Source organism: Chiloscyllium plagiosum, chromosome 33 (assembly GCF_004010195.1).
Source record: "Chiloscyllium plagiosum isolate BGI_BamShark_2017 chromosome 33, ASM401019v2, whole genome shotgun sequence".
NCBI lineage: Eukaryota > Metazoa > Chordata > Chondrichthyes > Orectolobiformes > Hemiscylliidae > Chiloscyllium > Chiloscyllium plagiosum.
Window position 1 is genome coordinate 18,421,951 of NC_057742.1, and position 26,160 is coordinate 18,448,110.

General features: G+C 39.9%; 1 protein-coding gene across 3 annotated transcripts in view; it reads right to left on the reverse strand.

Moving 5' to 3' along the window:
- LOC122539909 (all-trans-retinol 13,14-reductase-like) overlaps positions 1 to 26,160 on the reverse strand; it is a 46,842-nt gene that overhangs the window by 12,269 nt on the left and 8,413 nt on the right. For 2 of the 3 annotated variants that reach the window (XM_043675070.1, XM_043675071.1), the window contains exons 2-8: positions 24,703 to 24,885; positions 17,064 to 17,305; positions 10,005 to 10,200; positions 7,934 to 8,131; positions 7,536 to 7,655; positions 6,347 to 6,485; positions 2,884 to 2,993 (exon numbers count right to left, since the gene is read on the reverse strand). In XM_043675070.1, the coding sequence (XP_043531005.1) occupies positions 2,884 to 2,993; positions 6,347 to 6,485; positions 7,536 to 7,655; positions 7,934 to 8,131; positions 10,005 to 10,200; positions 17,064 to 17,305; positions 24,703 to 24,885 (1,188 nt within the window). The remainder of the gene's footprint in view (positions 1 to 2,883; positions 2,994 to 6,346; positions 6,486 to 7,535; positions 7,656 to 7,933; positions 8,132 to 10,004; positions 10,201 to 17,063; positions 17,306 to 24,702; positions 24,886 to 26,160) is intronic. The other variant, XM_043675072.1, reaches the window with a different exon arrangement.

Sequence of the window (26,160 nt, forward strand, 5' to 3'; positions counted from 1 at the left end):
GGTTTATAGTAAACGTCCGTGTTGAGTCAGTCGTCCGAGATAGAAATGGAGAGGTCTAGGAAGGGGAGGGAGGAGTCTGAGATGGTCCAGGTAAATTTGAGGTCGGGGTGGAGGGTTTTAGTAAAGTGGATGAACTGTTCAACCTCCTCTTGGGAGCACGAGGTAGCGCCTATACAGTCATCGATGTAGCGGAGGAAAAGGTGGGGGGTGGTGCCAGAGTAGCAGCGGAAGATGGACTGTTATAGATTGGTGGCACAGGAGTTATAAAAGGTCAAAGAATGAAGACATTTTCATCCTTGCATACTCCAGTAAGATTGTCTGAATAAAACATGGTTTATTTAAAGAGGTAATAACTTTTCTCTTTTGCACAGACAACGAGCAATAGTATTTTGATTGGATTTTTAAAATAATTCAATCGATTTTAATATTATTGTGACCTCTTCTTCATTCTAAGTCCTTCCCTCTTCAGCTAGTCTTCAACCAGTGACAGTAAATTAATTACTCCACCATTCTACAGTTGCTTTCAATTACTGGCAGTGTTCTAATACTCCCATCTATGCAGTGGAAACAGTCCCCACCTTTAAAAGTGTGGTTTCAAGTTATCCTTATGCACCTAGATTATAAGAAATGGGAACAGGAGTAGGCTATTTGACCCATCGTGTCTACTCGAGCAGTCAATAGGATCATGGCTGATCCAACACTCCTCACGTCCACTTTTGTATTCTTGTTTCATAAGTCTCGATTCCCAGATTGATCAAGAATCAATCTACCTTAATCTTAAATATACACAGGGACTTTGCCCCCACAGCTCCATGTGGTCAGGAGTTCCAAAGACTCTCAATCCTCCGAGAAGAAATTCCACTTCATCTCAGTCTGTGTGCTTCATCATGAGGTATTAAAATACAACAATAAGTACAACTAAGGGACATCATTCATTCAATCTCACTTTCTTTTCTATAGAAAAAACCTATCAACCACATGCCCCATGTATCATTCCAAGGATTTAAACTCTGCTTATCCTATCAACAAGATGTTTCTGGGTTGTAATCATTTTGCATGAAGAAATGGTTCCTAACATCAGTCCTGAACATGGCTTCAATCATTTATACCTTCGACCCCCTTTTCCTGCAAGTGTGTTTAACTTGAAACATTACAATCATTAATTTGCTTTGTTTCATTGAAGTGAATTAAATTCATGTTTAATAGCAAGATGGAGATACTTTGACTGCTGCACAATCACCTCCCCATCCACCCCCAAGAAAAGCATTTGTGACAATGCCATTGAATGTGAAAATATGGGATGGTTTAACTTAAAATAAGCTCTTCTCTTAACAAAGGGGTAAAGATGTAATGTTCAATTGACCTTTGTTTGATTAGGCGAGCCTGTTTACTATTGATGCTCACTTGATTGGCTAAGTCTGGGTGTGAACTCAGAGAAAAGTGAAGATAGCTGGTAACAAGTTGCTAGAAGCAGGAAAGAGCAGAGCTTTTAAATCAAAGTGAACACATATATAACCTGGTGTGTCATCTATAGAGACTGCCAAGGCATAAAACACAACAGAATGTTTTATAGCAAAATCAGACTGGTAATTTTTTGGGAGAGGATACACAACCAGCATGTCTGAAGGATACACCCTGAGCTGTATTCTTCTGAATTTAATACATTACAATAATTATTATTAATTTGTCATTGCAGGTGATAAAGGTGCTATTTATAATTACATACAAAATAATTTTGGTAATTCATACATACATTTTAATGCATGCTTCACTTATTTTAACATTATCCAAGCAGTTCCTGTGGCCATATACTTGAACTATCATTACCTTCCTTGTATTCTTGTCAAACTCTGAAAGGTTGCATGTGTCCTGTTCAAACCTCTATTCTGCTTTTCCAAATGATGCATGAAAAGTAACATAATTAAGTGCTCTTGGTGGAGTCATTATGCCACTAAGTCATACAGACCGGTAGGTCCCAGGTTTGAGCCCACGTTGTTGCTAAACTAGCTGATAGTGCGGCATGGTGGCTTAGTGGTTAGTACTGCTGCCTCACAGCATCAGAGTCCTAGGTTCGATTCTATCCTTGGGAGACTGTCTGTGGTGTTTGCACATTCTCCCCCCGTCTGTGGGTTTCCTCCGGGTGCTCTGGTTTCTTCCCACAGTTCAAAGGTGTGCAGCTTAGGTGAATTGGCCATGCTAAATTGCCCATAGTCTTAGATGCATTAGTCAGAGTGGAAGTGGGTCTGTGTGGGTTACTCTTCGGAGGGTCGGCATGGACTGGTTGGGCCGAAGGGCCTGTTTCCACACTGTAGGGAATCTAATCAATGCACCAGAGGATTACTAGTATGAGCCTCAGAGTTAATGAACCAGGGAAATAATAAGGCACCATTCCTGTTATTGACTTCAATCTGGGACCAGCTACTGCTGGTGGATACGATGTCATCTCTAAGTAACTACGTATAAATGCAAGTAATAGTCACTTGAGTGAGATCCCAGAGAGCAACTATAGCCTGCAGCAATACTGGTACATCAAGAGAGCATTGCATACTATTTAGATCCTTTGCTAATTAAATTAGCTGCTGGCAGTTTTTTTTGATAATTAACTAACTAACTATGCCTCACTAATTCTAATCTCTAGATTAAGGCTTTGCTGACGCGTTATACAGGGGAGCACCAGTGGTTCTGTGCCCATACAGACATTCTAAGCATGTAAGAAAAAAAACCCAAAAAGTTGGGAAACAAGTATATTAATATTCGATGGCTACGCGAAAACACTGCACCATGAAAAAACTTAGAATCTGATTCATATTGTATCCAATAAGACAATAGCACATACCACGAAAGTTGTTTCAGTTGTTCTGGTGAATAGACTTATGGTGTTACCTGGATAGCGTTCTTTCCAGGTGAAATCTTTGGCTGATGGGAAGGTAACAAATAACATTGGAATTGTTTCTGTAAATTCCTCTCTGGTTGCAGAAACGGTGTAGTTCATTCTGAAACAAAAGTTATAGGAAAGAGTTCTTCTCTCCAAATTCCTTTTCCACCTTTTTGAATGGCTCGAAGGAGAAGCTTAATAGAATATGCAATGTTATGTTTACAAAACTGACAGGTAGAAGTCTAATATAAGTCCCCATTTTCTCTTTAATTAAATTAAATTTAATAAACACAACATTCCTGCTATAAACCAGGCATTCACCTTTTCCTCCTTTGAATTGCTTTACTACAGGGAGCTCACCTTCAACCAACACTGTGAGTTGTCCTATACACCATAGATTATAACAGTTCAAGTAGACAGCTCACCACATGGGATGGGCAATAAATGCTAATCTAGCCAGTGATGTCCACAGCATTTGAAAGAATTAAAAAAAGTCATTATATAACAGTTTAATTGCAAAGAAGCTATAAGGGAAATAGCCAATTGTTAATTAACTATTAATTGATTTGGCTGCAGCTGGGGTAAAGATATTGCGTTGTGTCACACTGATTAAAAGCTTTCCTCTTGCAACCTATTTATCCTGAAGCATTTTCGCTGCAACTGACAAATAACAATGAAGAGGTGAATTAATAATGAGCGCAGTTCTGTAAGTTTGTTTTATGCAAATTATTGTTGCTGCTTTCAATATAAAGAAAAATCAGTAAAATGCATGGGTGGCATGGTGGCTCAGTGGTTAGCACTGCTGCCTCACAGTACCAGGGTTCCAGGTTTGATTCTAGCCTTGAGTGACTGTGTGGAGTTTGCACATTCTCCCTGTGTCTGTGTAGGTTTCCTCCCACAGTCCAAAGACGTGCAGGTCAGGTGAATTGGCTGTGCTAAATTGCCTATAGTGCTCGGTGCATTAGTCAGAGGGAAATGGGTCTGGGTGGGTTACTGTTTGGAGGGTTGGGTTGGGCTGCAGGGCCTGTTTCCACACTGTAGGGAATCTATGTACCCACTGATTTTGTTAACTTCATTCTATTGTGCTGCCGTTTGGCTGATTATATCTTGCACCTTGCCAAGGTCATGATCTATTAAACTATATCTAGCTTATGATTGTGTTTGAGAATATATTGTGCTTTTGTTCACTGGAATTAGCCTGAATGTGTATTGGGTCTAAATTGGAATGACATCCTCACTTCCTCTGCAAAGTGCTGTAAAGCTCTTGGTTGCGCACATTACAATTTTATTGCCTAGGTCCACTTCTTTCCCAGATATCAAACAGCACCTTCCATTAAATTCCATTGAATATCTACAATGTAATATGATGCAAAGTGAACAGAAATCTGACTGATTCTGAACTGCCCTCTGAAATGCCCGACAAGCCTTTCAGTACGAGGGCAATTAGGGATTAGTTGGCAAACAGCTTGGTCAACCTCACTCATATCCTGCAACAGAATAAAAAAAATTGAAACAGTATCCTAAAAAAGGTGGGTTTTAAAAAAATTGATTTATAGGATGATAGCGTTGCTGGCTAGGCCAGCATTTATTGCCCATCACGAATTGCCCAGAGGGCAGCTAAGAGTTAACCACATTGTCTGGAGTCACATGTAGGCCAGACCAGATAAGGATGGTAGTTTCCTTCCCTAAAGGACATGAGTTTTACCAAAAATCAACAATGGATTCTTGGTCACCATTAGAATGTTAATTCAAGATGTTTATTAAATTCAAATTCCACCATATGCCTTGACAGGATTCAAACCCAGGTCCCCAGAACATTACCTGGGTCTTTGCATTAACAGTGATAATACAGTCAGGCTATCGCTTCTTCAATGTTTTGTGGAGAACAGGATAAAAGAATCAGTCTGATTAAAATAGCTGGAAAAAACAAGCTGGAATGCAAATATTTTAGTGGATTGAAGTAGGATGTAACTTGATGCAATGGATTTGAAGAATATTGTTTCAAACCGGGAATTAGCTTCACCAATGGCACAGGCAAATGAGGATAGAATCCTCTCTCTCATGGTTGTAAAGATTTTGAGTGAAAGAAGTTAGTGCAAACCATAATCAGTTTGTAATGGGAGTGCATCCTCACACATAACATTTTATTTTGAAAGACTCCAAGGCTGCATTGCATGGGCAGAGAAACTGAAAAAGATGAGAGTTTTAAAAAATGTTTTCTTTCACTAAATTTGAGGATTGCTGACAAGGTCAGTATTTGTCATCCCTCTCTAATTACACTTGTCGTGAATGGTTTGTTCAGATCTTTCAGAGAGCAATTGTGAGTCAATGACATTGCCATAGTTCAAGAGTCACATGTAGGACAGACCAGGTAAGGATGGCAGATTTCCCTCTCTGAGGGACATTCATGAACCAGATGAGATTTTACATCAACTGATGATAATTTCCATGGTACTTTTACTGAAACCAGCTTTGATATCAAGATTTATTAGCAGAATTTAAATAGCATCTGTTGCTGTGGTGGGATATAAATCTGTATCCCCAGACATTTAGCCTGGGCCTCTGGCAGTGTATTCATGTGGGACATGTCCAGATCCCATGTAACCAGTACAATCAAGAAGCACCTGAAAAGAAGCAGCACCCACAATGCTGTTACAGCAGGGGCTTCAATCACTGTAATTTAACCTTTGGAAATGTGCTTCAACAATCCATTCAAGGTTAAAACTCACAACGCCCAGTTATATAAACTCTGTGTTCTATGATCCTGCCCCACTCGCTACCTGATGAAGGAACAGAGCTCTGAAAGCTTGTACTTCCAAATAAACCTGTTGGACTATAATCTGGTGTTGTGTGATTTTTAACTTTGTCCACCCCAGTCCAACACCAGCATCTCCACATTATCGAATCCATTCAAGGATTATGTTCATGACAAATAGAACAGGTGGATTATTGGAGGAGAAAAAAATAGTCTTCACAAAGTCTGAAATTATCATCCAATCATGGTCTAATATTAATGCATCAGGTCAATGCAGAGTATCCAATAGAATAGATGGAAAAGAGGATATGTTGGTGAGGATGACCCTGAAACTGAAAGCATCAAATTCAGAGGGAGAGACTTAATGTTGCTGTGGCCAATGTGACTCCGAATGAATTTGATTAACCCTTTCCATTAGACACCAAAGACAAATCAATTGAATGGCTTTTAAAAAGTTTTGAACATGAGTAAAGGTATGTCCACAGAATCAATTCTTGTGTTAAAATGATAACCATCAACGCCAGCAATTCACATTTTATACTCAACATAGAAGTTGACCCCATTTTCTGGAATGATATTTAAAGCCTTCAGAGGTTGACTTATATGCTACTATCTACAGTAGCAAAAGTATATTCCAGCTCCCATCACTGTCATCCCTCACCACAAGCAGCATTTAATTGTTGGAATTGACACTGAGATGGCCTGCAATAACTTACAGCTCATCCAGATTGTTGTGTAGATAAATCCAATAGTTGGTTGCCTTCAGTCCTAAGTCTTCTGTTGCGCCTCTGAGACCAACAAAGACAAGGAATGATCCCATGCTATGCTGGACCATGTCAAGCTGGGATTGAATGGCTGCAAGAGAAAAGATACCGCTTAGCATGATTACTGCTGTGTTCTACTGCATGACAAACCATACACACACTTCATATTCATAGAATCCTACAGTGTGGAAACACGCCATTTGGCCCAATAGGTTCACACTGACCCTCCGAGGAGTATCCCATCCACACCCATTCCCCTAACCCTATTACTCTACATTTTCCCCTGACTAATGCACCTAGCCTACACATTCCTGAGCACTCTGGACAATTTAGCATGGCCAATTCACCTAACCTGTGCATCTTTGGAATATGGGAAGAAACCGGAGCACCCAAAGAAAACCCATGCAGACACGGAGAGAATGTGCAAACTCCACACAGTGAGTCACTCAAGGCTGGAATCAAACTGGGTCCCTGGCGCTGTGAGGCAGCAGTGCTAACCACTGAGCCAACATACTGCCTATGAATGGGAGGAATGCTACCATATAAACATTTAGGTAACCTTGTAATCTCTCTTATGCCTTCGGTGATATTAGTAACATTCAGGAAAGTAAGGCCAGGTGGCCAGTAAACGGTGGAGGAGTGTCTTTGTTAGTTAGTAATGAAATTAGTAAAATGGAAAGGGATGGCCTAAGTTCAGGAAACCAGAAGGTAAACGGTTGGGTCAAGATGAGAAATGATATAGACAAGAAATTAAAGATGGTGGTGTGGAGCATAAAGGAAGAAATAATAGAAGATTGTCAGAAATACCTGATGAAAATCATGAGAGATTTTAATCTATACATTAATTGTAAAAGTTTGTTGGGAAAACATAGCTGAGGAGAAGAATTCATCGAATGTATTTGGGATCGTTTGTTGGAACAACATGTTCTGGGGATAACCTACTTCTGCTCCTTGTTCAGATGTTTGTGGCAAAGACTTGTTATTGGTAACGCCATTTGTTGGTTTTCAAATGGCAGAGAAACATGAATATTGTTCTATCACTTGTTTGGAAATCTCACATACTGGAGATCACAATATATTGATTAACCACAGGAAGCAAGCTCCTGAAGTTGTGTAATTAGAAAAGCAGACATCTTCTCACCAGGTTTTGCTTGAATTTCTTTTGGTAAAAGGTGTTCATAAGTGTTGAATATTCCAGCATCAGAGATCACTGAAGTGGCATATATACATTCTTCTTCCTGTCCTTTTGTTACAGCTACTCCTACAGGGAGAAATACTTATAGTGAAGACATTTCAAATGCAGTAAACTATGTCATAAAAATGATTGGAACAAATATTGTTTTCATGAAGTGAATTAACACCTCATTGAGAAGCAGAATACATTGTTCTGTTGAAAGCTGTTCCACAGAAGGTGAGTTGACCAATGAATAGCCTTTGGTGATTGATGAAAGCTAGAATGGCCTACCTTTCTGACTAAGAGGTGGCACAGGATAGAAACTGAAGATTAACCAAAGTAAGGTACTGTGAATTTAAACTCACCAATGGCTTTCCCATCCTTGTTTATCAATATCCGTTGAACAGGAGCACGCACTAGAACAGCACCACCTGACCTCTGTATGACCGGGATAATATGGAAGGCGATCTCGCTGGCCCCGCCTATTGGATACCATGCTCCACGTCTATAGTGATGTACCAGTAATGCATTCATTACAAAGCTGGTGTCTTTGGGAGCAACACCTGATGAGGCAAATCATTTTTTAAAAAATTTCCAAATGCATTGTAACCACTGTACTAATCTTTTCAGAGTCATCACAAAGTATAAGAAAACTATAATATTTACTACAAATGTAGAATGTATACAGTCATACAGTTATTTTCATGTTTCTGTGATCAACACTATAATAATTACCTTGCATGCATGTGTTAAATTGTGCACACTTTCAATTTTATGAACATCGCGCCGTATCAGAGCTCTGTAACGTTCATCTCCAACAAAAGATAACCTAATTTACTTCCTTTGTCATTCAGTATGATAATCACCTTGAAAATCCTGTATTCACCAGACTGAACTGAACTAGCCATATAAAGGCTAAAAGAGCAGGTAAGAGTCTGGGAGTCTGCAGTGAGTAACTCATCTCCTGACTCTCGATAATGCACAAGTTAGGAGTGTGATATACTGCGATGATGCTGCTCTGTTAACAAAGTTATGTTGTCCTTGGTTTTATCAAAAGGGGTTGTAAAGGCAGAAGTTCCAATATGCCTGGAAATATTCTACTTGAGAAGGCTTTTAAGTCATTCTTTTAAAACATTTGCACAATGACAGGGGAGAGGCCAGTTCTCTCAGTTCAGGGTTTATTTTGATTTGGTTTTAGCAAGCAGTCTGTTTGCAGCTGCTGGTCTTAGCTGGATTCAACTGAGCTTTTCTGGCTGACTGTCTCTCTGACTTCGCTCCTGTAAGAACTTGTGTTTGATTTTACCTTTTTTGCCAAGGGTGTGTTTATAGGGATGTTGCGAGTTTTTGGAACATCATCATTAAGTTGTGATCGAGTCGATTGGGTTTTCAGATAAGTTATGTTATTCTAAACTTGGTTCTCTTTTGTTCGTGTTTCATTTAGTAGTCTGTAAATTAATTCTGTTATGTTTAAAACTGAGTGGTTGGGCCAGCTATGTCAACTCCTGGAATACACCTGCCTCAAAAAAACTCGAAAAGTTAGGGTCTGAACTGCCTTCTTGAAATGTTTTGAGGGGGCCTGGCATGGTCCATAACAATACTGCCTGCTTGCTTATGGCTGTGTCAACAATACTCAAACTGCATGACACTGTCCAGGCAAAGAAGTCCACTTGACCAGCATCCCACCCAACACATGCAGCTCTGGTGGCATGTGGCTATAGTGGAGATCATCTACAAAATTTACTGAAGCAACTCCCTCAGGTTCCTTCAACAATGCCCTCACAACCTTACAGTTTGAAGGACAAACACAGAGTGCATTTGACGACTGGCAGCTGTGAGTTCCACTCCAGTCACTCTACATAAAAACATATTACAGGAACAGGTTGCTTGGGCAAAAGTTTTGAAACTTCCAATGAACAGCCTAACAAGAGTACCTTCAGCACGTAGCCTGCAGTAATTCAAGAAGTTGTCTCACTGCAATCTTCCCCAGGCAAATAGAAAGAGGCAATAAAGAGGTTTTGTCAATGTTCAGGAATGTAACATTCTGCAGGTACAGTAAACAGGTACAGTGGAAATAAATGTTTAAGGTGATAACGGGCAGAGATTCAAGTGAGCTGCTGTATCTTGGGCGATGTTGAACATCTTGTGTATGTCATTTTCGAATTAGGCATAATGATCAGGAAGAAACTGATAAGAAAATAAATATTTGGTCAATGATAGGATAAGGTAGGATATTTTCGATAGTGTTCGCACTGTCAAATCCAACTGAAATGATGCTGAGTTCATTGGTATTCCTCAATGGCTGACACACACACACACACACACACGTATCTGTAACACATAGATTGATTAATATATCATAAACACAAGGGCTTTATCTTTATTCACCTGTTAGTGTGGGAGAGAAGGATAACAAGGCAAGTAAAAGATTCCTCTTACCAGTAAACATGTAACAAAAGACTGCTCGGAGATCCTGGTTATCTGTTAGTTCACTAACCACTTTTGTAAGGCTAGTGCTTGCAACCTTAAATATCGTAGAAATCCAATGAACAATGCCTGTCCTGACGAGAAATTTGGCTATGGGAAAGGGGATCATCTTGAGTACAGCCATCAGAGGTACTTGTTTTGAAACTTGCTGTAAAATGGAACAGAGATAACAAAATTCTTGCCATTTAGCATTCTGTAAGGTGACTTCCAAAGTATATTTCAATTATTTAGAAAAAAAACTCCCCATGAAGAATATTTACCAAAGGAATTTACAACTGCAATACCCACAGTGTTCTTAAGTCAGGTTACCTTTCACTACAAATGTGAACAAAACAGGAAACAAACATATTTCTCCATCATGTATCATTGTTATATTTCAGGTCTGTGCAGAGTTGTCTCAGGTCTCAAGAGAGCAGTCAAGAGGTCAACATACTTTTAAATGTGAAATCTAACATTACCTGATTTGAACGCATTCACTGTGTTTCAATACAAAGATTGAAGGAGAGCTAGGTTTGCCAGATTCCTTGTTCCAGCTATGTTCAGGCAATTGAAGAAACATCGACTGAGAAAAAGTCATTAAAAGGGAAATAGTAATGCTGTTGTTTGTCTTTTCCCATTGCTCATTATCTGAAGGCATTGAGTTTTATGATTTTTAACTATATCAGGATTTGCATCGTCAATTTTGTTTTTAATATCAGCAGTTAACACAGACTTCCAATTTTAAAATAAGTTATCAGCCAGTACTCCAAAACATTCAAACAAGGTCAAAGCATACTGTGCTGATTTAAAAATGATTAAGCAAGAACAAATCTCTTATCGACAGTCAGATAGGACAATGTGCAGTAATTACTTTAACATGTGCAAAATGAAAACAAAGTGAGACAGCAATGATTTTGGCCTCTTCTCAGTTTGTCACACCAAATAAGGGCAGATAAATTGGTCTGTATCATGTCCAATCTCAGAGTGTGATGGTGTAGGGGTGTTATCAGAAGTCTAATAATCCAGAGACTCAGCTAATATTCTGGGTTAAAGTCCCATATATGGAATCTGAATTCAAAAGGACAAGAACCTGGAAGTAAAAGTTTAACACTGACCATGAAACATTTGTTGGAGGCATCAGATTCTACAAAGTATATGGGCCTGACAACATTCCAGAATTGTACTGAAGACTTGTGCTCCAGAACTTGTCACACCATCGACAAGCTGATTCAGGACAACAGCAATACTGGCATCTATCTGATAATGTGAACATTTTCCCAGGTATGTCCTGTATGCAAGAGGTAGGAAAACTCTTACCTGGCCATCAGTCTACTCCTGATCATCAGTAAAGGGGACACCAACGGTGCAAAGGAATAACCCTTTCACTGATGCTCACTTTGGGTTCTGCCAGTTCCACACAGCTTTTGATCTCTTCCCACCTTTGGTTCCAGAGGTGAGGTGAGAGTGACTATCCTTGATATCAAAGTCACACTTGACCCAATGCTGCATTGAGGGGCCCTAGCAAAACTAGACTCAATGGGGATCACGGGGAAAACTCTCCACTTTTACAAAGGATAATGGTTGTAGTAATGAGCAGGGTTAGACCTCCCAACTACAAGAAATCTCTGCAGGAGTTCCTCAGTGTAGTGTCCAAGGCCCAACCATCTTCAACTGCTTTATCAATGACCTTCCCTTCATCATAAGTTCAGAAATAGAGACGTTCACTGATAATTGCACAATGTTCAGCGTGATTTGTGACTCCTCAGATACTGAAACAGACCATGTCCAAATGCAGAAAGGCCTGGTCAATATCCATACAAGTGGCATAAAGCTTGACATCATCCAAGACAAAGTACCCACTTGATTTGCACCACATTCCAAACATTCACACCCTCTACCTCCTAAGCACAGTAGCAGCAGTGTGTGCCATCTACAAGATGTATTGTAGAAATTCACCTTGGTTCCTGAGACAGACTTTCCAAACCCATGACCCGTAACATCTAGAAAGACAAGGGCAGCAGGTATATCAGAACACCACTAGCTACAGTGTAACACTGTTCCTTCAATGTCACTGGGTTAAAATGCTGGAGTTCTCTTCCTCACAGCTTTGTGGGTCTATCTACACTAAATGGACTGCAGTGGTTCAGGAAGACAGCTCACCACCACCTTCTGAAGGATAATTGGAGGTGGACAATAAAATGTTGGTCCAGCCCATTTTCTATGAATGAATATTTCAAATAAAGGACATAGCATCTTCCCCCAGAGCCTCACCTGTATTGGCTTGGATCGTCTTTGGTTGTCCCAGGTGATTACCTGAAGGGAGTGTTATTTAAAAGACACAAATAAAGGTCCTTCAATGATTCAATTCGAAATGTGGAAACAACATTTCACCTTTTCCTTACTTCACTTAATAATTCTTGGCTCCAAGCTTCAGAAATGCTCACAAATCAGCAATGTGGCCATGACCAGATTATTTGCTTTTCAGCGATGTTAGTTGAGAGATAAATATTGGTGAGGATACAATGGAGAACTTCCTTGTTGTTCTATGAAATAAGAGGGCAGTTGAGAATCGACTGCATACCTTGTCAGAAGAAAGGTTGGCCATGTGGGGGCAAGAACTCTCCCCTGCCTCCTGACTCGTGGATTGGGTCAGAAAACTAATCACGTCAAACCTACTAGAAACCAGAGCTCTGCGAGAGCAAGCCATTATCATTCCAAAGTAAAGGTTCCAATGTCTGGAGGTCAGATGCCTTAAGTAACCCCAAAAGGACCTCTAAACTCAACTTAGTGTAATACATCCTCAACAACTTGAACTTGGAGTCACTACTTTATTCATTCACAAGATGAGGGCATTGTTGGCTAGGCCAGTATTCATTACTCAGAGGGCAGTTGAGAGTCAACCACATTGAGTTGGTCTGGAGTCACATGTAGGTCAGTCCATGTAAAAATGATAGATTCCCTCCCTATAGGATATCAGGGACCAGATGGTAATTTTCCTGACAGTTTTCACACTAGAACTTTTTTAAAAATTCTGGTTTTTAGTGGATTCAAATTCTCCCACCTGCCACATCAAGATTTGGACCCAGGTCTCCAGAACATTACCTCAGTCTCTAGATTAATAGTCCAGCAATAATACCACTAGGCTGTCACCTCCCCATCTTGCTGAGAAGATGTGGAAGAGTAGGTTAAAATGGACTACTAAGCAGCTGAGGATCAGGAGAGAGAACAAGCCGAGCAATGATGCCAGACTTCACAATCCTGTGAAAGAAACTAATGAATGAAATGACTCGTCTCATCTCACCCTCCAATGCTAATAACAGGCCCTACAACCTTCACAACCACTGAGCTGAGTCATGTTTTAGTCTTGAACTTAATACGAAGTAAATGAAGCGATGTAACAAGCTGGTTAATTACACTTCAGTGGAAATGCATTTTGATCGGTGTTGGGAACTAAGAATCACCCTTTGCAAACCCAGTTTTTAACTGTAGGTATCTGATTGTCTACTATGAGAAATATCCTCCTGACAGGACCAGTGCTAATGGAGAGGGAGGTGGAAGGCTGCTTCGATGAACCTCGGATAAATCAAGCAATCAATTTTTTTTTTGACTGCAGAAGCTCCATCCGTTCAGGATGTGACAGTGCCTATGGCAGTGCCACCAGCTGGTCCTAGTTGAGAAGGTGGTGCAAGAACCAATGCATTGTCATCCTGAGAATGGGATGAAACAACGGAAGTGTATGGACCTGTATTCGTTAGAGTTTAGAAGGTTGAGAGGAGATCTGATCAAAATGTATAATGTCCTAACAGGGACCAACAGACAGAGTGGAGGGAGAATGGTACAAGTTAGAAACAGTGCTGCAGAAGTGCAGATGAATTATGAGGTAGTGGAGGCCATTTGGCCCATTGTGCCTGTACTGGCTGTTAAATGAGTATGATTACCGAGGGCCAATATCTTGTTTCTTGCCCACACCCTTGCATATTATTTCTACCCAAATAATAATTCAATGGCTGCTTGAATGCTACAACTAAACCTGAGTCCTGAAGAAGGGTTATACCCGAACCTTTGACTTCTCCACCTCCCAATGCTACCTGGCTTCCAGCCTCCTGTTTGTCTACTCCACCATACTTTCAGACAATGCATTCCACACCCGAACTAATTGTTAACTGAAAAAGCTTTTCCTCACTTCATCCTTGCTTCTTTAGCACATCACCCTAAATCTGTGTTCTTTTGGTTTTGTTCTTTTTATGAGTGGACATGGTTTCTTCTTACCTAATTTGTCCAACATGATCATGATTTTGTAAACCTCAGTCAGAACCCCGTCTTTGTCATCTTCCCTCGAAGGACAACAGTCCCAACTTCTTCAATCTATCTTTATAACGGAAGTTCCTCATCCCAGGAACCATTTTTGCAAACTGTTTCTGCACTCTCTCTATTGCATTCTTCTTAGAATGTAATACTCAAAACTGTATGGAATTGCCTAGCTGAGGTTTCAACAAGTGACTTACACAAGTTTAGTACCATCTCTTTAGTCTTATACTCAATGTCCCTATTCATAAAACCGTGTGCGATAATTGTAATGAGGTCTGCCAGGTGGGTGTCATAGAATATGAGTTCCCAGATTGGGCTGTTAATCTGGTTGAATCAGGGAGCCCTGGCTGACAGATATAAATAGCGTGTCAGAGGTTCTGTTCACTCTGCAAGCTGCCTCTGAGGGATATGGATCAGTGCCCAGAACTCTCCACGTGTAAATAAAGGGTGACTTGGTGCAGATACTGGCCTTTGGAATTATTTCACTGTGGATGCTTCATTTACTGCTCTCTAATTGTCCTAACATTTTCAATGATCACTGCACATACCCAACCAGGCCCTCTTGTTCCTGCAAACCAAAACTCTGAGAGCATTTGGTATCTCTAGGAAGGTCCAGTTCAGCTCATTCCCAAATTTTAATACTTGAAGAAATTAAAATTACATCTCATCTGCAGGAACTGTAGGCAACTCTTTTTTTAGTTATTATTATTATGCTCCAGACTTAGCTTTCTTCCATCCATTGCTATGTTACTCTTATGGAGCGTCAAAACCTGTATTTTGTTTTAAGAAATCAAACATTTAACTTCACTTCTTTTCCACCACTCCAGCATCCCAACGCTCCAGTCTGGGAAAAATAATGACTTCTTATTCTAAAATAATTTCATTACTTTAAACTTATTTTCTTAGGAATGCTGCTTAGCACAAGTTTTCTCGTTGTTTGATACATATTTCTCTCCCAAACAACTTCTCATCACAGACTCGAAAATTAACATCAGACTCTGGAAGGTTCTCCCCCAAGCATTCTGCCTAGTTTCCTGGGAACTCTGGGTAACTTCCTTTCACCTACGTATTGCAGTTTTAAAAGGTAATGGTTAACTCAAAGCACACAGACGATCCCATGTATTTCACTTAGAATGCAAAGAGCCTAAGCTTGCAGTAAACCATACTAAAATGCAAAGAGATAAATCTCAGTTTTGCATACTCCCAAATAGCCTTTGATGACATTCATCAAAAATCAGTGTTGGGCACCAAATTGTGAATTACAGCAACATGAATTCAGATAGCAGGTTTCACTTCATCTTACTTTCAAGGAACACTCAATTTTATTCTCTCACCTGCATCATGATGTTTAAGGAGTTTATTGATGTATAAAACTCTGTCTGCTACAAACAGTACAAATATTTTGAAGTAGCTTAAATGGTAATATTCTGCCAAACAATTTTGGTATGTTAATACTTATGCATTTAGTCATTTCATTTCATTTGCATTTTAAATTTAATATCATATTCTGAACTATTCAAAAAAATGCTCCAACTTTTCAGTTCAGAAAACTCTGAAGCACAGTAAGTGGCCACCAGATGGCATTGATGGGCTACCTGAGGGAAGACTATTAGGTCAGGCTCAGAATATTTTGCCTTTTTGCTAAGTGTATTTGAGACAAAATAATCTTAGAATAGAATACAAGTAACAAAATAGGCAGTAAATATTTGCGTTATTTAGATTTTGTGCTGTTGTTTAGATTACATTGACGAGAAATAGATAATATGCTAATTCTAAGGTCAATATTATGCTAATATTCAATCCCTAGAGAAATAAGATTACTTTGGGATGTGCTGTAAATTAAATCCACTCCGAATCACAGAATCCTCCAGTGCAGAGGATGCCACTTAGCCAAATGTACTTGTGCTGGCCTTTTGAAAGACTAGTCATGCTTAGACCAATTTTCCTACATTTTTGTCCATTACCATTTAAGTTTCTTATCTTCAGATAATTTATTTTTAAAGTTATTTAAAGAATTAAGTTCTAGCATCTTTTCAACTGAACTTTCCCAGATTCCAACAACTTAAGCTTAAATGAATTATACATACGATATGTGTTATCACCGAAAAATCAATGATGTTGACATGATTAAATAAACTTTGCGTGAGAGAAACAGTCCAGAAATGTCTAAATAAAAACCCTGACTAGGCTGTATATTTTCATACTAATTAAATCTCAGTGCTCTTAAGGGCAATCTCTGTATATTTCAGGATCAGGTAGAGAGGTTGTTCATCGGTTGGTGAAAGGTGATGAGGAAAATATAGGAAAGTAAATACTTAAGTTAGCTCGCTGAGCTGGAAGATTTGTTTCCAAACATTTTGTCACCATACAAGGTGACATCATCAGCGAGAGTCTCCAGTGAAGCGCTGGTGGTAGGTTCCGCCTCTCTATTTATACCACCAGACTCTCACTGATGATGTTACCTAGTATAGTGATGAAATGTCTGAAAATAAACCTTCCAGCTCAGTGAGCTAAATTACATATTTATCACCAACCTGAGCTACAAATCTTCTCACAAATTGCTAATATGGGAATGTGGATGCAAGGAATGTCAGATCAGCTATGATCCTGTTGAATGGCGGAGCAGGCTTGAGGGGCTCAATAGCCCACTCCTGTACCTATTTCCTATGGTTTTATCATCAATACTTTACTGATACAAAATTAATGAATATGTCACAACATTACCTTCACAAGTTTCATAAATTGGTCTATCGCTTGTTCCTCCTGAGGAAACTGCCTCTTTAACGCATCAATAAACTCTTGTTTCCCTCTGTGGAGCTCGTACTTACGAACGTTCTCATTTTTACCCAGGATGATAGTATCATATTGATTGTCCATTTGAATCCATTCCAGTTGTCCTTCAGTGATTTGGTCCATAATTACTCTCAGGAGCCCACATTCGTGCATTTGCCCTACGTAATGAATACCTGGAAACACAAGAGATTTGCATCAATAGAAATGATATCTGATATTTACCATAAAGGTCAGAGAGTTTGAATCTTTGGACGCACCAAGGCTTGGAGCAGCCGTTGACAGAATTTGAAAATTGCAATGCTCGTCCAGCCATCTTGTTTTTGTCCCTTTTACCAATGGAAACACTTTCTCCCGATATACTCCATCCAACGCACTCATGGCTTTGAAAACCTCTATCAAATATTTTGTTAGCGTCCTTCTGTCCAAGGAGAACTGTCTCAACTTCCTTAATCTATTCTCAAAATTGAACTTTATTGCTCTTAGAATTATTACTGTAAATTGCTTTTGTATTCTCTCTAATGTGTTCACATCCATCCCATAAGGTGCCATCCACAACTGTACACAATATTCCAGCTGAGTTCTAATGAGAGTCTTATACAAGTTTAACATCACCTCCTTGTTTTGTATTCTATGTGCTTCTCTACATTAAAAAAAAGTCCTCATCTTCCAGAATAAATATTCTCGCAGGGCTATTTGAGAGTGCTGGAGATTTGAAGCAAGAAAGGCAGGGGCTGGGAACCTGAGTGGAGAAATAAGAGTCAAACAAATATGAAAAATAGAAAGTAAATTTAGAAGGCAGGTGAAACACAGGTGAACCGATGACAGACAAAAAATCTTAAAAGATAAACGTTAAGCTAATATATCTGAATGTTTGGAGCATTTGCAATAGATTGAGGAAATGTCACTGCAAATAGTTATGAATGGGTACAATATCATTATGATTATGGAAACATGTCTACAAGGTGACCAAGTTTGGAAAGTGAACTTACAAGGCTAATCAATACAAAGGAAGGATTGACAAAAATGAAAAGGAGGTGGGATGGTATTATTTGTAAAGTGGGAAATGAGTGAAGTCATGAGGAAAGACATTGGCTCAGAAGATCTAGGTGAAAATTCAGCTTGTATGGAATTAAGAATGAACAAAGGCGGAAAGCATTTGTGCGAGTTGTCTATACTGCCGCTGATGAATAGTAGATGGCATTAAACAGAAAATTACAGATGCAGGCTGCAGGGATGATCCATTTCTTAGGGATGATGGTAATCTACATTTAGACTGGGAAAACCACAGGGCAATAATACTGTGGTAGATTAATCCACGCGTGATGATTGCTGTGTTGACATGGATCACATGTAGGTCTAGAATTCCCTGCTATGCACGTGCCATGGTCCACTCAGAAGAAAAAATAATGAGATAGGACAGTGGCGTCAGCTATTCACAATGTAAATCAACAACTTGGATGAGGGAATCCAATATAATATTTCCAACTTTGCTGATGGCACAAACCTAGATCAGATTGAGAGTGGTGAGGAGGAAGTGAAGAGATTTCAAGGTGATTTAGGCAAGTTGAATGAGTAAACAAATGCATTACAGGGGCAGTGTAACGTGGATAAGCACGAAGTTATCAATGTTGGTAGGAAAAACAGAATGGCAGAGCATTATTTAAATGGTGATAGATTGGGAAATGTTGAAGAAGAAAGGCGCCTGGGTGTCCCAATCACTGAAAGCAAACATACATGAGTAGCAAACAGGAAGGCAAATAGTATGTTGGCCTTCAATGAAAGAGAGTTGGAGTACAGGAGCAAGGATACCCTCCTGCAGCTGAACATGGCTTGGTGAGACCATACCTAGATTACAGTGTATAACTTTTGTCTCCTTAACTAAGGAAAGATATACGAGCCGTAGAAGGATTGAAGCGAAGTGAAATAACTCCACAGAGACTGGTATCCCATCACTAAGTCACCCTTTATTTACATGTGCAGAGTCCTTGACACTGATCCAGCTCCCTGAGAGCCAGCTGTCAGCGTGAACAAGATGTCTGGCACTCCTGTTTTTTTTTTCAGTGACAAGCACTGCCCTTCACATCAAAGGGCAAATCTCCTGTTTATTTTTTTTTATCGACACACCCCCTTTTTAAAATTTCTTTTTTCTTAAATTTAACCGCCACACTACCGCCTAACTGCGGTAGTGCTTATTTTTCCCCAGCACCCATTGTGTGTGTGTGTAGGTGTGAGACACAGTGAGAGACACAAGGTGCACAAATCTTTATTCAATTTCCACCACCAGGAAGATAGGAAAACACCCGACTGGCCAGTGACAAGCACTGCCCTTCACATCAAAGGGCAGTGCTGTGTGATCAAGGCACTCCTGTTTTTATCTGTCAGCCAGGGCTCCCTGATTGGACCAGGTACAATCAGGGAGCTCATATTCTATGAGATCCACCTGGCTGACCTTGTTACAATCATTACCCAAAGGGTCACCAGATTATTTTCAGGCATAGCAGTGGAACTGCCGTTGTCAAGGATATGTTTATGGGATGCTGCCTACATTCGAACAGTTGTTGATTAGCGGTTAAAAATACATGATCTTGTTCAGTATTTCAATAGAGTACAGTTATGCCGATTCTCCTTTTTGCTCTGTTTTAACTGTGTTGCAGGAATAAAGTGTATTTTGGTTAAAGCTTAGCGGTGGACTAATTGGATCATATCTGGAACACAGGAGCCTTACACTTATATTTTAAACAATATAAAACTTAAGGTCTAGGCTACCTGGGGGTTCTGGCCTGGTCTATAACAGCTATAACCATGTTGGGTGTGAAGCAGTCTCGATGAGCTGAATGACCTCCTCCTGCCCCTGCTTTTACCTTCTATCTCACTTCTGGCTCTTTTCCCAAATCTTTGTGCTCCAGTTTTGACTGACATTGGAAAGAATGCCTTCTTATTTATTCCATCAAAATCTTGAAAGCCTTCAGAATTTTGATCATCTTTGTTAAAAACCCCCAAAACCCGTGACACCCCATTGTTGTAGAGATAGACATATAGGATAAGGATTTGGCACAATCTCATTCGATTAGGTTTTTTTGTTCATTTTGGTTTTTAAATGGCTTGAAGATATGTATTCTAGCTGCAAATAAGAAATGGTTAAATTGTTTATTCCCATGCTGCTTCAGTACATTGATCATTTGAAAATAGAGAGTTTCCTCAGCCAAGAGAAGGCCTTTATTGGCAGTGTTGACTTAAAATTGAGAAAATATACAGGACAGTGGGGCTAGATTTGCTATGGTAATCATCCAACCAGTGTTATGTCAGGAAAATGCTCAATTTGTGGACGTTTTGTTCACAATAACTTTCCTCAGAAAGTAAAGCGTTGTCTCTAGGTTTCTATAAAGGCATATAAATATCTTCCTTCACAATCTGTCAAGACAGGCAATATTTAAACAATTGACCATAAAGGAGGTGTAAGATAATATTCTTCATTGTATATGATTACTACTTGGACATTGAGATCCTTTACTGCCATTAGGACTGAAAGCATCACTCTGTCTGCGAGCAGGCCATTTAGAGTACAGGGTTAATACTCAGCTGGATAAACAGTACTGCAGTACTAATGCAAGAGATGACAGCAGACTCTGGAGAGATTCTATGTACAGCCTCAGGATAAGCTTACAGTTGTAAATAGTGAGCAGAATTTCATTTGGAAAGGCAGCTTTATCAGCAGCTTAGACTTGAGCAGCCTGACTACATCCCTTTTTGTTAAGGACAAAATCTCCTTTAAGGTCTCATTGAAAACAGATGGTGACAGTGAGTGACCGATACAACAGGTATGGGGCCTAGATACCAAACGTACATCTTCAATAAAAATCCATTTGTACATATGCTTTACGATCAGGAAACCAATTGACTTCAAAAAGAGCACCAGTAACACAATGGCAAGCATAGATTTGGTGCAAAGGTAAGAGGCCTATAATCAGTGTAATTGCAGGCCCCGGTCTTACCTGAGGCAGCAATCCCCCCAGGAGAGATCCCATGTAGCTATCCCGAGGGCAATCCCCAGGAGAGATCCCAAGAGATTTTTCTGGAGGAGCGTTCCAAAGAACTATCGCCAGGAGAAGAATTCCAACAGCTGACACCAATAGCTATTTCCCAGAGCTATCTCCAGAAGGGAGATCTGGGAGACTGACACAGGCTTATTGTGAACCAGGGAACCCACGGCACGGGATCACAACCAGCACACCTAAGAAACAACAAACTCCGAAAACCACTGACCCGACCGACACCACAAGCCTCAGACACATCCCAAGGTAAAAATCGGGCCCACAAAACCAGCAGAAAATAAGGAAAACCAAGAACTCACCCAACAGATTCACTACCCATCCCATCGCATCAGTGGACTCAACCCTGACTGAAGGCCTTTCAGCCCGAAGTCCTCACCCAGGTCCTGGATACGGCAAGCAGGAACAGCCAGCAATACTTCAAAGTTGCGTTTTCCTCCATGGTGAGCTTAAACACCCAAGAACCCAGAGTTTCCAACCTAGCCAACAGGGAGTGGAAGGGGGATGGTGACAGTGCATGGGACCCCAAAGGTAGGAAGCCTGATTAAAGTTTCTGTGATTAAAACCATTGTTTTAATTTCTAATAGTGTTTTATCTAATAAATAGTATATGTAATAGTATTACTGATCTCTGTATAATTGATTGTGTTAATTTCATTGTTTATCACATTCACCTTTATTTCTTGTGTTATACTTACTTTTTGCACTGGAAATAAATGCACAGATTCTTCTGCCCCGAAACACTTGGTTACTGCTATCTTCATTACACATTCTCTAAATACATCCAATGTCTAGAACCAGGGATCTGGGGCTGATTCGAACCACCTAAAATTGGCAATTTACTGCGTGCAAACTAGAACCCTACAGATTTAACAATCTTCAGAGGATATTCTAAGGTCTCCTGGATATACTAGAGTGTTGGACAGAAGTTTCATAGGGTGGCCTATTGTGGAAGAAATTGGAAGAAATGTCTTTGAACTACCTCACTTGCCACAATCACAAACAAAATTTGCTACTTCAGAAAGAAGAAAAGATATAAAATAGATACAAGCCTTCAGGAGGATGGGCCAGCTGTCCTGAAGTCCAAATGCCATTTGGTTCCTCCTTGGTTATTTTGTTCATCCATTCACAGACACCATCTATCACTATGAACTGTTATACAAATCTTTATCTCAAGGTCTTCAGTACTTTCACTGCCAGTCCTACACAAGCCCTTGCTATCTGCATCCTAGATGTGTGCTTCTGTCCCGTGACACACTGATTTCAAATTAGTTATTCTGGTTTACAAATCCCTTCATGATCCTGAATATTTCTATCACCGCAGCCACCTCCAGCCTTACTCTCCAGGTCTGTTGTTCTTGGAGCTTGTTTTCTGTACATCCATATCCTGTATTTTAGAGGTAGAGACTTCAGTTGCCTTGATCCTACTGCTATGGACCAGACCAAACATCCTCCAGATATATCCAGGAGATAATCTAGACCCTATCTTTTTCTTAATTTAAAGTTAAATGTGAGGTGTCGTGTTCCAGATGCAATTCGATTGGTCAAACTACTCATTATTAAGCAAAACATAATTTATTTTTATACTACAGTTAAAATATAGACAAGATTAAGATCAAAAAGAAAAAAATTGGCTTAACTGTCAAAATGTTGTTAAAAAGTAGGCATATTAACTATTACTAATTAACTGTTTCAATGTAGTAACATCCCATAAACACACCCTTGGCAAAGGCAAATTTAGTAAACTAGATAGTCTTGTCGGCAATTCTCCAGTCCAGGAGGAAACAACATCAAGACAGAACTCTTGGAGAGAGAGAGAGAGAGAGTACCAGGAAGAGATGTACTGCAGCTTCCAAATCCAGCTTCAAGACCCCCGCAACTGCTACTGAAAAACTGAAATTAAAAATCCTGCCTCTGGGAGAGCTTGACATTACCATTTGGGAATGTCATGTTACAGCTATACAGTTAGGTCACTTTTGCGTTACTCAATCAATTCTGCTCTCCCTGCTTTAGGAAGGATGTTGTTCAACTTAAAAGGGTGCAGAAAAGATTTCCAAGGATGTCGTCAGGGCTGGAGTGTTTAAGCTATAGGGAGAGGCTGAATAGGCTGGGGCTGATTTCCCTTGAGTGCCGGAAGCTGAGGGGTGACCTTGTAAAAGTTTATAAAATCTTGAGGGGCAAGGATTAGGTATAGAGCCAAGGTTTTTTTTTTGGAGGGTAGGGGAGTCCAAAACTAGAGAGCATAGGATTAAGTGAGAGGGAAAAGATTTAAAAGTGACCTAAGGAGCAACTTTTTCACACAGAGGTTGGTGCATGTGTGGAATGAGCTGCTAAAGGAAGTGGTGGAGGCTGGTGCAATTACAGCATTTAAAAGGCATCTGGATGAGCATATCTCTCTAAATCTGGGTCAAATGCTGGCAAATGGGATGAGCCCAGATTTAGGATATCTGGTCGGCATGGACGAGTTGGACCGAAGGGTCTCTTTCTTGTATTGTACATCTCTATGATTCTCTGACTCTATTCATGCTGCTTCTATTGTTCTAACTCTTAAAAAAGAAAACAAAGCCTCACAATCTGTTGACCTTATTAGTTTCAAATAGACAGTTCAATCTTAAAACATTGCTTCAAACAAGCAAACCAATACACAATTCACTTCTTAAAGCCATAGTATCATGACAGTGCTCTTCTGAACATTTTACTGAACCACTTGCCCATCCTATAAAAATGGCCTCAGCAGCAATCTTCTCAATGATGTTCGCAATCTTTCCTTTCCCTTCTACTGTTACTTCTTGTCTGCTCCTTTCATTGTGAAGCCTGTGCAATGCTTTAGTACATTATAAGAACTTATTCTAAGTCATTGCTGTTTCACACAATAGGAATAAGATTAACAATCAGATCAAGGAAGATAACTGATTCATTAAAAGGACAGAGGTCAATCTTCAAGTAAATGATGTGGCCGTGATGTTTTTGGACTGGGGTGGACAAAGCCAAAAATCACATGATACCAGGTTATAGTCCAACTGATTTATTTGAAACCACAAGCTTTCAGAGATCCACCTCCTTCCTCATGCTCTGAAAACTTGTGGTTTCAAATAAATCTTTTGGACTATAACCCGGTGTCATGAGATTTTTGAATTAATTGAATGAAACAAGATAACAATGGATGGAGGTCAAGAGGTAGTGTGTCTAAACTATTTTCATAAGGAATTAGCTCAGGATATTAGTAGCTCATCTAATTCCATGATTATAATGAAAGATCATGAAGTTACCAGAGATAGGAGGTCAGTCCGCTCAGTTGGTTGCATGGCTGGGTAACACCAATAGCACTGGTTGAGATCACTTTGAAGGCCTTGCCTTCTTAACATTGACCTTTACCTGGGGCATGGTAAAAGGTCAGGTTAAACCACCAACAATTGTCTCTCTCTCTCTCTCTCTCTCTCTTATGTGAGAGTGGCCCTCTGGGACTGTGTTGACTCTACCACATAGGATTCAGAGAATACAAATACTTTAGAAATGTCTTACCAACATCAAACTCAAATCCTTTTTCACTGAAGGTATGACAACAGCCTCCAGCCTGGTCATGTTGCTCCAACACTATAACACGCTTGCCTGCTTTGGCCAGAACTGCAGCCACTGTCAGTCCTCCAATTCCACTGCCAATCACAATGGCATCAAGATGATCGGGCACTTTGCCTGTGGAAAAACCTGGAAAGACAGGCAAAGGTACTGCTGTAGTACTTGTGACAATATTTGCTGCACACATTTTATATTGGATTAAAACAGCTCCCGGTGCAAATGTACAGACCCTTCCTGAAGATTTCTAATTTCTGAAAAGTTGAGAGATGCCATTTCTAACCATTTAATGGAATTTTCCAATGGCAGCATACTGCTGAATAAACAGATGCATTTAATTCAGATGCAGTCGCAAAAAAACGGATTAGATGAATATTAGATGTACTTAGCATGAACTCTGTCACAGCCAGAGGATATATGGCTTTGAGTTGCTCAGCAGGACCCCAGCAAATTGGTTTTTAATTAAACACAAAGTAATTTATATTATGTTTGACGCTTGCTGATCTTTCAGTATCATATATCAACTTTACCTTCAGGAGATCTTCTTTCATGAGCAATTCAGCACTAAGAATTTCCTTAATGATACTGAGAAGACCTTAAAAGTTTTGATATCATTGCCAATTAATAACAAGTGTATAAAGATGCAGGTTTGTCCAATAGTTCAATGGGTGACAATGTCATATCCAAAGTTACCTTTGAAAATCAATCTGCACTTCTGAACTCCAGATTTGTTTTTGGATTGTAGACATTTATTTCTTTTTAGTTCCTTCAGGTTTTAGACTTTTTTCCTGAGATGTGACCATTGCTGGCAAGACCAGCATTTCCCGCTCGTCCAAAGTTCCCTGGGAAGGTGATGGTGAGTTATCTTACTGAATAGCTGCAGTCCAACTAATGTAGGTCTAGCCACAGTGTTGGACTTTCCTGTAGCAGGACTTTCCTGATATATCTGAATATTATCTGAACCATAACAGACGGCGATCACTTTGGAGTCACATATGTATTGAACAAAGGAAGGATGGGAATGTTTCAATGTGATTTATATTTTAAAAATTGAATTTTAAAGACAGTCCGATAGTAGTTTATGCTTCTTTAAATTTGTTCTTGGGAGGTTAGTGTTGTTGGTTGTGTAAGTGCTTATTGCCCATTCCTCATTGCACAGAGTACAGTTAAGAGTTGACCACAATTACTGTAGAGGTAAAAACAATGACTGCAGATGCTGGAAACCAGATTCTGGATCAGTGGTGCTGGAAGAGCACAGCAATTCAGGCAGCATCCGAAGACAGGCAAAATCAACGTTTCGGGCAAAAGCCCTTCATCAGGAATAAAGGCAGAGAGCCTGAAGCGTGGAGAGATAAGCTAGAGGAGTGCCTGTCCTCGGATGCTGCCTGAATTGCTGTGCTCTTCCAG